Source organism: Lobosporangium transversale (assembly GCF_002105155.1).
Source record: "Lobosporangium transversale strain NRRL 3116 chromosome Unknown BCR41scaffold_15, whole genome shotgun sequence".
Lineage (NCBI taxonomy): Eukaryota > Fungi > Mortierellomycota > Mortierellomycetes > Mortierellales > Mortierellaceae > Lobosporangium > Lobosporangium transversale.
In genome coordinates, this window is record NW_019028993.1 from 706816 (window position 1) to 719989 (window position 13174).

The window sequence follows — 13174 nt, forward strand, 5'->3', positions numbered from 1 at the left end:
TGAAAACGATCATGTGTACATATCCCAAGCCTCTGGTTTTAGTCGTGATTTTTATCATTAGTTTATATATATAATTATTACTATTATTATTACTACTATCATTATTATTATTACTATCGTTATTATTACTAGTACTATTATTATTATTATTATTATCATTATCATTATCATTATCATTATCATTATTCTTATTTATCATGATCATTTGCCATCCTGGTGCTCTGTACTACAGGATGCATTTTTGGACCAATCAGTTATCCGTAAGTACCACTGGAAAAAAAAAATAAAAAATAAAAAATAAAAAAGACAGAAATGTGTGAAAAAAGAATCCAATGTGTAACATAAGCACAGTCAAAATCAAAGACAACCCCAAAGAGCAAACATTGAAAAAACTAACGTGCCAAAATGGAAAAAGGGACCTACAATCCATTTTTCATTTTACGTACCTGACATCTAAGGAAGGAGGAAAAAAAAAAAAAAAAAAAAAAAAGAGCTTTTCCCTTTTTATGGCAGCCAGGAGGTTGTCAATGCACAATTGGGCTTTTTTTTTTTTTTTTTTTTTTTTTGTCTTTCTTCCCATTTGCATAACCTCATTCCTGACTTCCGTCAGTGGTGGCTGGCCCTTCGAGACCAGGATTTTGGGCCATTGGAGCTGCGGCTTCATTCTCGGGCATGTTCGATCCACTATCGGTTGGAGGGGTTGTTCCCTCATCTGAAGAGGCTGCTTCTTCAACCACCAAGATAGAAACTTCATCCAAGGCTTCGGTCGGCTCCTCAACAGCGGCACCCAAGAGGAATGTGTTAATGTGGATCTGGTCCGGCGCAAGTAGTTGTTGAGGATTAGGATTAGCAGCATGACGGTCGTTGGCACGGCTCTGGCGATAGGCAGTCATTAAACCTTTTTTGTTGATGTTCTTGTTGTTCTTGTTCTTGCTCTTGTTCTTGCTCAGCTTGCTCTTGTTCTTGCTCTTGCTATGCTTGTCCTTGTGCTTGTTCCTGCTCTGTTTGTTCTTGCTCTTGTTCTTGAACTGTTTGTTCTTGCTTTATATGTACGTGTGCTTGTTCTTGTTCTTGCTGTGCTTGTTCTTGTTCTTGCTTTGCTTGTTCTTGTTCTTGTTCTTGATCAGTTTGTTCTTGCTCTTGTTCTTGCTCTGATTGTTCTTGTGCTTGTTCTCGTTTGTGTACAGTATTAAAAAGACAAATAAACAAATAAAAAGACTGGAAAGGTTGTAAACGTGGAAGGGTGCGTGAAAGGGAATTAATTTCAGTAGAGTTGTACAAAGGTGTCGTTCTTGTGTAATAAAAAAAAAAAACAAAAAAAAAACAAAAAACAAAAGTAATTTAGAAAAAATAAAGAAAGAAAGAAAGAAAGGAAGATGTGAAAGGAAGGTACAAAACGAAAGTAATTACAGATGGATTTTACAAAGAAGTCATTAGTTATAAGGATTTAGGAAACAATTCCTCTTTATATACTTTTTTTGAAGCGGCACCTGTACTGTGAGGATGAAGTCCTTCCTCATTCACTCTCTCTCTCTCTTTCTCTCTCTTTGTAGAAGTAAACAGGCTCTTGTTCATGTTTTTTTTGTAGGGCTCTAAGGGCCTCAAACCCCTGGTTTTGTGTCGTCTTATCCGTCCATTGATTCTCGGTTTTCGGTTCTGGTACTAAAAAACTTTGGAGGGAAGTTGGATGAATGGAGGAGTTCGTCTTGCAGACGAGAGTTAATTACGCATGCATAAATGCATACATTTTTTTCTGAGTTTTTGTGAGCTTATGACTGTACCTTTCGAATTTCGAATAAACAAAAACAGTAAAGTATTAATATGCATAGAAAGGTCTTTAGTCTGATACTTAACTCTCTTTACTTCGCCAATGAACTAAAATCTCTTTCGGGTTCTCAGATATGATCACCACTTTGATGGAAGGCTGATCTGTTTTTCAAATGGTTTAACATGGATAAAGGAAGATATATAGGAACAAAGAAGAAAAAAATAAATAAGTGAAGACTGTTGGATAGCATGCACATTTTCCATATGAAATATTTACACTTTTTTCTGTACACGATGTATTTCAATAACAAAAGATCAGATCAGAAGAAAAATGTACGAGGAAACGGCCCGACTATCTTTCCCTTTTTTTTTTCTTTTTTTTTTCTTACTTAGCCATGCAGATGCTATGACAATTTGTAACCAGCATTCAAGATCATCGTTGCTTTGCTAGAGCAAAAAGAAAAAAAAAAAAAAAATGTTCCGGGGAAAGATTATTTTAGTATATTCAAACTTATTTTAATAATCATTCCTTTCATTAATTATAAATATATGCATTGTTTATCAATAAAACTTTCTTTTTATAACCGTTGGTTAATTTTGCATGTTTACTTGCATATTTATTTTATTTAATATATTGTTTTATCCCTTGTATTCATTGTGTCCACGGACTGAAAAACGAAAAAAAAAAAAAAAAAAAAAAAAAAAAAAAAAAAGAGAGACCGGTCGAGAGTCTTTTCTTTTTTTTTTTTTTTTTTTTTTTAAACCATTGTTTGTCTATATTGTGTTGCATTGTACACATGTACACTTGGTTGTTGAGGATATTCTGGTGATACAAAAGACTCTCATTTTGTACAACCTACTCCACAACCCTCGTTTGCTCGTTTGCTTAGGACGTACCTTGGACCCTTAATTTATGACTGAGCATACTTTTGATTGGCGAATTGCTCTGCACATCAAATGACTAAATTTCTAACTCAGAACGTGTACTGTAAGTATGCAACAAAAAGGGGGTGGTGCAGCAGGCAGCGGAGACCGAAAGATGGAGAGGGGGAGAGAGAGCAGAATAGGGTAGCAAAGCATAGAAAAAAAGAAGCATTGTATTTAGGTGATGATGCCAAGAAGGCGAAGCAAATATAAAAAAAAAAAAGAAGCTCAATAAAGCTATAGTCACGCGTGCATGCATGTATATATCAATTGATTGATGACAGCCTTTTGGTGAGTTTTTTTTTTAAAAAAAAAAAAAAGAAAGAAAAAAAGAAAAAAAGAAAAGAACTGGAGAATTGCAAATCAACAATTATATTGTGAACTGACCCGATTGCTATTATGTAAACGGTTCGGTAAAAATACATCACACTTTATTTTTAATCAATCATTTTTTATTTTTATTTTTTTTCCTTATCTTCATAGTATTGAATACTTTTAACAGCCATTGAGTTGGATCATATCAAAATTGGGTTGGCCCTTGAAAAGGAAAAAGAATAAAGGCGAGAGAGAAGAGAGATCCTGAGTGGGCTCAATAGGGACTGAAAAAAGGACAAAAGAAAAGAGTGAGAGAATACCCTGGAACGAAAGAGTAAACAGAGATCAAAGGTTCCCTCACAAGCTATAGACCATTTAGGTATCGTCAAGGTCATTAGAAGGCCATTAAAGAGGTCGTAAGAAGGTCATTCGGGGGATACCGTCCTCCCCTTCGGAAAGCAATACGATAAGACGGAATCTTTTGCATCCGCTCTTGGTCATGCACACAAACTTGGTAGGTCCTTTTACCTATTAATCATTGACGCTTGGTCCCCCGAGATCAAAAATTTCAATCCATTGGTTCGACTTTACCCTCAGAGCGACGGACCTGTTTTCGATAAGAGGATTCACCGCGTTTCCCTTGGCTATAGCGTCCGCAGCTACAGAAATAGTGGTCTAGACCTGGTTGTTTAATGGCGCAGAGGTTGCAACTAAAGGAGTGGATGGCTTCCTCACTTGCTGCTGCTGCCGCAGATGCCGCAGATGCTGCAGATGCTGTGGATACTTCCTCGCTTGTTCTTGCTGCAAGTACTGTGGGGTTTTCCTCGCTTGCTCTTGCTCGAGGTGTTTCACCCATCGTCAAGATGGAGATCTCCTCCAGGCTTTCGACCAACTCCTCCTCAACTGTAGAATCCAAAGCCAAAGAACAGACATAACGGTTTCCATCATCTTGATAACCTGTGGTCATGATGTCTTTACTTTTCTGTATGATATGTATGAATGTAGAGATGAGTATAAGCTATTATAGAAGTAATGTAGTGTGTGTTTGAGAAAAAAAAAAAAAAAAAAAAAAAAGAAAAAGTGAAGAGGAAGAAGGTGAGCTTTATCTCTGAGGTTGCTGATGTGCTTGAAAAAAAAAAAAAAAAAAAAAAAAAAAAAAGAAAAAAGCAATAAAGGACCTCTATGTAACGGAGAGTATATATACCGCTCATCCATTTCTTTTCAGTTTGGATTCTATAAAATCGATGCTTTTCATGGTGCTCGCATGACCAGTTCCATTTTCAGATGCTTGCAATGGGGTATGGATTAATCAGCCTTTTATCATCAGATTTTGGAGTACAACATGTGCTATTTTCTAATTATTTTTTTTTTATTTTTTTTTTATTTTATTTTATTTTTTTTACGCGTGGGGAATATTGTATATGGAAATATCGCACGAATTGCTTTAGTTGTTTATGTTTACAGTGTTCACATGGCCCAGTCCGTTCATGTTTATCTGTAACACGAAGAACGAAAAGAAAAATTAATGGGGGACACATGAAAGAAAGGCGCTTTTGGACCACATTCTCCACAATCCGCAGCTTCGCCCAAGGCCAATCAAAGGACGTGTACATGTATATTAGTGATTTGAAAATTAGATTCATCGTGAGAACCCTTCTTGCCCCAAGCCAAAGTACGAAAAAAGAAAGAAAGAAAGAAAGAAAGAAAGAAAAAAAAAGCTAATTCATACTTCCATGTGAATAACTGGATTACAAATGCGCGTACGGTGGGACCCGTTTATTTTTTGTGTTTTAGATGTAATTGCAAAGGTGTTTCTCCCTTTTCGCGTTTCTCCTTTTCGCCTTTTTTTTTTTTTTTTACCAGAAATCGGGTAAGTATTCAAAAAAAAAAAAAAAAAAAAAAAAAAAAAAAGGGCCAATAGGCAATGTTGACACCAAAGATCAGAACTTCGACATGGTATTTCTAAATTCACGTGTATCTTGAAAAATACGCCACCATCAGCAGCCTCAACCACCATAAACATTCACCTTCCTGCCCCACATCTCTCTTTTTTTTTTTTTTTTCTTTTCTTTTTTCTATCTCACTCCCGCAACATAAAAAAAGAAACAAAGAATAGAATAGAATCAGGCCAAGGCTAATTTTGGCCGTCTCGCCATTGCTGTTGCTTCAACCAGTTTGACCTTTCCTTTTCTTTTCTTTTCTTTTCTTTTCTTTTCTTTTCTTTTTTTTTTTTTTTCTTCATTTTTATATTCATCATATGAATAATGCAATCTCATTTAACGTCCGTTCACATGGCTTGCGCCGCCCTACTGATCTGAATTCGGTGCTGCATGTATACCATCTATATAGCTACGACAGCACAAAAAAAAAAAAAAAAAAAAAAAAAATCACAAAACAAAACAAAACAAAACAAATCGGATAATAATCCTGCTATATTTAACTCTTTCTCTTTCCTGGCTTGATAAGTTGAACTTGAAATTCTGTTATTTATGAACATTGTCGTTATGGTGATGATGATGATGATGATGATGATGATGATGATGATGATGATGATGATGATGATGATGATGATTAGGATCATTACTTTTAATAATGTGACCATCACTTATTACTTTTACTATAATACTATAGCTATTCTATTACTATGACTATTACTATGACTATTACTATGACTATGACTATGACTATGACTATGACTATTACTATGACTATTACTATTACTATTACTATTACCATGATGACAACTGTATCAATTCTATTCTATAACACATAATATTACCACCAGCTGGATTAGAGTCCAAAAAATTAATCAATTAGTCTTGACATTGGGGTGAAGTGACATTGAAGAAGGATAAGATCGTGTTGGAAAACCCCTTTTGCAGATTTCACAAAGTCTTCTCTTATTACGACTATGGTTACGTCTAGCCTATGAGGAAGAATGTTTTAAGGAAAGGAAAGGAAAGGAAAGGAGAGGAGAGGAGAGGAGAGGAGAGGAGAGAAGAGGAAAGGAGTCTGTGGTCTGTGCGTGAGTACCAACGGGCGCTCATAATACATATATATAATATTAATGTAATAACATATTATATATATTATATATATTGTTTATTTTGTTTATTTGCTTGAAGTCCACACGTGTTTTTTGTTTTACGTTACAAAAACGTTTTTTTTTAGGTTATTGATTAAACAATTGAACTAAGTTATTATTGTTCATATTATATTTATATAACTAAGCTGTTCCTTAATTTTTTGTTTCCAGGGCTAAAAGTAACTAAACCAACCAAAGTGTAGAAGCTTCTTTGAAAGATATTTGAAGTACACGTGGCTTACGATGTATCTTTTATCACTGATATCACATATTTAAGTATTAGGACTTTACAGCTAATGAATGTATTGTAAACCTCTGCGATATTATCATAGATAGGCTTTTTTTTTAATGTCATTATCGATATATATTTATCTAAAGTGAGCATCTTTCCCGCAACTATAACATTGAAAATTTGAAAGGTTGCAATAGCTTTCTTATTTTTTTTTCTTTTTTGAGCAAATGCAAATGTAAAAGTAACTTAAAGGTTACTTTTTTTTTTTTTTCTTTCTTTTTTATCTTTTGTTTTCCTGGTTTCCTGGTTTGGTTTTCTGGTTTCCTGGTTTCCTTGAATCTTTTTTTTTTTTTTTTTTTTTTTTTTTTTCTTTCTTCCTTTCTTTTTCTTTCATTTTGTGTCAATCATGTCCTGGGTTCATCTTCAACTCTGAAATTGACGGTAACCTCTTTTGATCAAGGCCTGATTCTTGCTTCAATTCAGATATAGACGGCAATTTTTCTTGTGTACAAGTCCCTAGCTCATGCTTTGATAAAATTGGCCTCAATATCCCCGGTCCTCGTCCGCGCTCCCTATCCCTATCCCGATCCCGATCCCTATCCCTATCCCTATCCCGATCCCGATCCCGATCCCTGTCCCCCTCCTGCATATCTGATGAAACAACCCTGTAATCATTTTGCACAGTCTTTTCCATCATCATGGGCGTTGCTACTATTGTCTTTTTATCAGCTACAGATGACGACTTTATCTGTCCTCCTCTCCGTTGCTGCTGCTGCTGCTGCTGCTGCTGTGGTTGTTGCTGTGCCTGTGCTTCTTTATCTCGTTCCATAGCTTCTCTACAAGACAGGCTCTTCTCCAAATGCCGTTTCAAAGAATCATTCCGTCCACATTCGGCTCCACAACCTTTACATTTAAATGGCTTGTCAAACGCATGTCGACTACTCATATGTCGTTCCAAATCATGACGTCGTGCAAATCTCCAATTACAAAGCTCTCCTGTTTCACTTTTGTATGTACATTCATATGGCTTGATCCCCGCATGGGTCGCTCGGTGGGATCGTAGGTTATAGGGTCTAGAAAACGTCTTTTCACAGATACTACACTTGTATCGCGCTCTGGCATACGGATCATCCTTGAATTCCTCAGGCACAACTCGAGCTGCCTCCTCGGTCGTGACTCGACGACGACGTCGTCGTTTGACTACTCCCCGCATGTCAATAATCATTGTGGAATTGCCAGCAGATTTCGCTGATGCTGCCATAGAGACTGTTGACGTTGTAGCTGGTGCTGCTGCTGCTGCTGCTACCCGCTCTTTTCCCTTGCCTTCGTTTCCTTTGAGGATTGGCAAGCTTGGGATGATATCATTGACTAGAAGCGCATGGATTGACCCAACAGACTTGAGGTCCATTGCCATAGGTCTCTTGCTGCTATTGACAAGACTTAATTCCTTGCCTACATTAGCATGTGTAACTAATGAGCTATTGGTTGCTGATATTGATGGCAATGGTACTGATGATGATGATGATTGTGATGGTAATGACTGAGCTGTAGAAGTAGCTATTGAAGAATCATTTATTTTCGATTGCAATGGCTTTTTAGGTGCACCGCCCTGAATAACCTGCTGTTGCTGTTGTTGTTGTTGTTGTTGTTGTTGTAGCTGTTGAGGATTACCAGATTCCGACATAGTAACGTCATGATCCACTATTGGTCCTAGGATGGTGATGGTAGAAAGTGAAGGTCTAAGGCGGATGCCGCTAAGTGTGACAAAGAGCCACTCATCATCATGGCACTCTGGGATGATGACATGGTCCTCGTAAAGAGCCCTTGTAGGCGTTGACTGTGTTGAGGATGCAGGACATGTTGGGAGAATAAGAATTGCCTAGTTTATTGGTTTATGGATAAAAATAAAAAAGGAAAAAGTTAGAAACATGATTTATGTGGTGTTAAAGATTCTCTCCCTTTCCCCGTTTTATATATATATATATATATCTGCGCCCTCCTTCTGTCAGTTACTTAAATTAGACATGTGCATGTGCAGGAAAGGGATGATGGGGTCGCATGAGGAAGAAAAAACAAGAGAAAGGATCCATCTGGCTTTGAAACATTTTGTTTTTTCTTCATAGCTTGCTTAGTCTGGCAATGAGACAAATGCAGCGTAGTTTTTTTTTTTTTTAAAATCGATATGTGGACTAATAGGCTTTTATATCATTATTTCTTACCTTCTGAGCGACCAATAAGTCGATGATATCTTCCATTTCAATAGGCTTTTGCAAGATGCGACTCAACATTAGAAAAGCTTGTGTACCTTCTTTCATCATAAGTGTATCTTCTGCTGTCGGTGCCTCGTTATCATCTTCTTCTTGACCATCTAATGATTCGCTTGGGTCCATATCGGTGTCATTCTCAGAGTTGGAGATACTTGATCGACGCTGGAGAGTTGGTGTTTCACTTTCTTCTGAAAGAAGGGAGGAGATGCTCATAGTTGAGGACCTGATTGGGCGTGGGGGTGGACTGGCTGCTCGACGTTCAGAATATGAGAACTGGGGCTGAGATTGAGGCTGAGGTTGAGGCTGAGGTTGAGGTTGAGGTTGAGACTTGGGTTGAGACAGAGACAGAGAGGAAGAGACGTTGGTAGGATGAAAAGGATGAATAACCGTGGAAAAAGACGACGATGGCGCGGCTGATAAGGAAGAAGAAGGTGGCGGTGGCTGGCGATAGGCTGTATCTATATTGTAAGGGTTATCTTCTTGCCGGCCTACTCTGTCATGTCTATGAGAACTATCCATGGAACGATGGACGGGACTATGGCTTCTAGTCTCACGTAGAGAGACCAATAAGGTCGCATCTCGTAAGGGGGCCTCAGTGGACGAATGAGCCGTGTCATTGTAAACCCCGTGAGGCGGCTCGGTTATGGATCGGGAATACATGAAGACCGTTGGGTAAATGTGTTGAGATGAGGGTTGTATTTCTTTTTTTTTTTACAAAGAGAAAAAGTAGTCAATTTGAAATGAGAAAAAGAAAGGAAGAAAAAAAAAAAAAAAAAAAAAAAAAAAAAGATCCCTTTGGGAGCAAACGAGCGAAAGTTGGAGAAGGGTAAAGGAAAAAAAAAGAAAGGGAAAAAAGTAAAAAAAAAAAAAAAAAAAAAAAAAAAAAAAGACGGGGGCGCCGACCAACGGAATGACGAAAGTCAAAATAATAATATTATAATAATAATAATAATAAAAAAAAAAGAAAAAAAAAATCAATAAAAGGTGGAAAATGAAAGTACTAATGAAGAGAATGAGGAAGAGAATGAGAAGAATGAGAAGGAGAATGAAGGAAGGAGAAAATGGTCCACATTCAAAAAGAAAAGGATAGAGATAAGGATAAGGAAGAGAAAAGAAGAAAAGGCTCTTCTATCAACTTCTAATGCTGCTGTTGATAAAGAGTACTTTCTACAACCGGCGGCAGAACATGCCTTTATGCCTCTTCATTGAAAAGAATCGCAGGAAACGCGTGTGAATGTGACTGGGAAATCTAAAAACACATCAACGAAACAGCCGCAGCACCTTACATGGCTCTGCGCAATTTGCAAAATAAAAAAAAAAAAGGCTCAAGTGGACAGACAACAGTAAATTTTCTTTTTTTTTTTTTTTTTCCTTTTTCTGAGCACAAACACAAAACACAAACATGTTTGTCATTGTACATATACTTTTTGCTTTGAACATTGTCGAGACCCGTCAGCTCGATTGACTATGGACCACTACCTTACTCTAAACCTCATTCGAATGACCATGACGCTCCGTTGCCACAAGTAATCTGTTTGTCTTAATCTTGTTCGTTTTATGAGATATTTGTAGATTTAAAAGAAAGAAAAAATCACTACTGTAAAAATACAAAAAAAAATTAAATATCAACAATAAGGAATGACAGAAACTCTCAAGACAAGATGAAACACAAAAAAAAAAAAAAAAAAAAGAAAAGAAAAGTAAAAAAAGAAAAATGGTGTATAAAAAAAAAAAAAAAAAAGGCTACGTCCTAATTGCGGCAGTAGCAGCACAGATTCTAACCATGAGTCAGAATCAACTATAAAAAAAAAAAAAAAAAAAGGTTGCATTCACTATGAAGGTGAAGGAAGTGGAGTTGTATGCAAGTTGGATTGGGTGTGAGAAAATGGGAGTCCTTGGCTAGACAAATTCGGAAAATAGCCTTGGATTGGGTCGGAGATTATGATCACGTTTCTCTCCCTTTCGTCGAACTCCCCCTAATGTTTTGACGGATCTTGTCGTAACGATCGCTTTCACTGCTGTTCCTATCAACCAAATCTTCAAAGCTGTTGTTGTTGTTGTTGTTGTTGTTGTTGTTGTTGTTGTTATTGCTGTTCTTGTTCTTGTTCTTGTTCTTGTTCTTTTTGTTCTTCTTCTAGCTGCTGCTGCTGTTGTTGTTGTTGTTGTTCTTGTCATTACTTCTGCTGTTGCTGTTAATACACTGATTGCTATTGTTGGATAACAGTAGTAACCATTTCCGATGCTGCAACCTCTCTCATTAGGATACCATAGCTTCTGTTATATCCCTCATTTGTTCTGGCAGTCGCTTCTTAAAAGCGCGCACACTCAAAACTGACGAGAAATACTAATGGCTTCCCCCACCCTCCCTTCCTTCCTTCCCTCCCAATCAAACGTCTAGAGTACATATTTCCGAGGAAGGCGGCTGCACTTGCTGCCGTTGCTGTTCCTCCAACATGACAGCCATTGCGCAATGAGGATGTCTTTGAAGATGTCTCTTATAGGCATCGTGTCTACCGCATCCCGAGCCACAGTTCCTGCACTTGAACTGCTTCTCTCCAGAGTGACGGCTACGCATGTGACGCTCAAGATCATGTCGACGAGCAAAGGACCAGTTGCAGGCCTCACCCTTCTCATCCACAAAAGAACACATAAAGGGCTTGACTCCAGCATGAGTTGCACGGTGAGAGCGCAGGTTAAAGGGACGCGAAAATGTCTTGTCGCAGATAGAGCACTTGTACCGGACAAAGGCCTCGGAATCATCAATAGCACCCTCTGGAATCACACGGGCACCTTCCTCAGATGTAATACGGCGTCTACGACGTTTCTTGGCGATCAGGCGCTTGGCATCAACGTCAGACGAGGCATCAACCATCGGACAAGGCTCATCACCAAACAGTCCAGCGTATTCGCTCACGATAGGGCTAGCAGTGGAAGAACCAAACGGCGACAATTGCTCAAACTTGCACATGTTTGGTGACTCCTCAATAGCAGACATTGCCATATCAGAAGGAGCAGGGGCCATCAAGATCTGGTTCAGGCTGATTACTGAAGCAGAGCCCTCTGGAAAGAGAGGAAAGTCTTGGGTCGGCCAGAGGCAAGAGTTTTGAGACGAATCAGTGACAAAGTCGAGGCTCTCCTGAGACTGTTGGCTACCAAAGCCACCATCCATAGGCGATGACCATCCTATAGAAGGGCTAGCGCCCAACTCATCAAGACCAAGGGTATCAAAAGCAAACGGGGATTGAAGCGTGTTTGCAGCGGGGGTGCACAGTCTTGTGGCAGGAGACAGTTCGGGTGTGAGGTCCATAGCGACACTAAGGACTGCTTTCGCAGCTTGCTGCATTTGAAGCTTGGAAGTCATCATGTCCCAGGGAGCAAAAGCGAGTTCGTTGCTCGGAAAAGAAAGGTCATTATTGTTCATGATGTGTTCGACCGCAGTGCAAGAGGCGGTATTAGAGAAGGTCTCGGTCATTGATGATTCCAAAGGGAAGACAGACTGGTTATAGCCATCGAAAAGGCCAGCCTCCGCGATAAGGGCCATATTAAGCTTATCCATGGTGATAAAATTGAAGGTTAAATTAGGGGAATAGAGGAGATAGCAGTGTCTAGAGCAGGTGATAGAGTGAAAGAAGAAACCAAAGGTCAGTTATCAATACTTTTAAAATAATCTGAAGGAAGGCAAGAAAGGTCGACTGATACGTGGTAGACAATGTGTTTTTTTTTAAAAAAAAAGCAGGAATAAGGGGTGTTTTGACTAGAAAGGAAATATGGTGGCAAAGCTGTAAGCTTTTCCGTGGATAATTTCAAACTTGGTGAGGACGAATGATGATGATAACCTTACTCTTTTTGAGAATCAAGCAGATTATCTTGACCAACAACAACCAAAGAAAAGAGGGAAAAAAAAAAAAAAAAAAAAAAGATTTTACAGTATAGAACAAGAGATGAAAACACCTGTTACCTCAATCACTCAAAGTGAACAAAAAAAAAAAGAAAAAAGAAAAAACAAATGAAGGGCCGCCACAGAAAGAGATGCTTCGTTTTTTTTTTTTTTTTTTCCTTTTTAATTTTTCGTCTCTACAGTCAAGCCCAAGGCACAATACAGAAAAAAGGATTGCAAGTGTCGCCTTGTAGATGAAGGGAAAATAGGTGGGGTGATGGTTGTATGAACTTGTAGTAGCTTGACTTGGTCACCGATGACAACAACGAACAACAGTGACTGAGACGAAAGAGTGAGAGAGAAGAGCAAAATCAAAGTGAATTGACTTTGCTAACAAGCGAACAGAGAAGTACACGGCTGAAGAACAACAACGAACAACAGCCGGACGTTAAAGCAATGAAACAAACAACAATGTAAGAGAAGGGAAGAGAAAGAAGGGTGGAGGATGGATGAGTGAAGGGAAGGAAAAGAGGAGGTGAAGAGAAAGAACCAAATGAGCCCATCAAAAGGTCTATTTATGCTTTTCTGGTTGTGATCGGCTTTGCACAGCCAACCGACCCAAAAGAAAAAAAAAAAATGCGACGCAGTCGATTGCTCTCAATCTCCATTTTCGATGTAATGCATATCAATACACCGACAACACTGGC

General features: G+C 38.3%; 4 protein-coding genes across 4 annotated transcripts; all 4 read right to left on the minus strand.

The window, feature by feature from the left end:
* Positions 1 to 590: 590 nt before the first annotated feature.
* On the minus strand, positions 591 to 2194 carry BCR41DRAFT_370196 (hypothetical protein; the record flags this gene model as incomplete). The annotated part of the gene is made up of 3 exons (XM_022026514.1): positions 591 to 1028; positions 1054 to 1291; positions 2157 to 2194. The coding sequence occupies 3 exons, from the start codon at positions 2192 to 2194 to the stop codon at positions 591 to 593; spliced, it is 714 nt and encodes a 237-aa protein (XP_021882200.1).
* Positions 2195 to 3400: 1206 nt separating this feature from the next.
* On the minus strand, positions 3401 to 3973 carry BCR41DRAFT_370197 (hypothetical protein; the record flags this gene model as incomplete). The annotated part of the gene is made up of 2 exons (XM_022026515.1): positions 3401 to 3534; positions 3598 to 3973. 2 exons carry the CDS (start codon positions 3971 to 3973, stop codon positions 3401 to 3403), a joined length of 510 nt encoding a protein of 169 aa, XP_021882201.1.
* Positions 3974 to 7182: 3209 nt separating this feature from the next.
* BCR41DRAFT_286942 (hypothetical protein) lies at positions 7183 to 7431 on the minus strand (the record flags this gene model as incomplete). Its single annotated transcript, XM_022020289.1, has 1 exon — positions 7183 to 7431. A coding segment is annotated over one exon (249 nt), but the record flags the coding sequence as incomplete, so codon positions are not given.
* A 3644-nt stretch (positions 7432 to 11075) lies between these two features.
* On the minus strand, positions 11076 to 11330 carry BCR41DRAFT_291238 (A designed zinc finger protein bound To Dna; the record flags this gene model as incomplete). Its single annotated transcript, XM_022020351.1, has 1 exon — positions 11076 to 11330. A coding segment is annotated over one exon (255 nt), but the record flags the coding sequence as incomplete, so codon positions are not given.
* Between the last annotated feature and the right edge of the window lie 1844 nt (positions 11331 to 13174).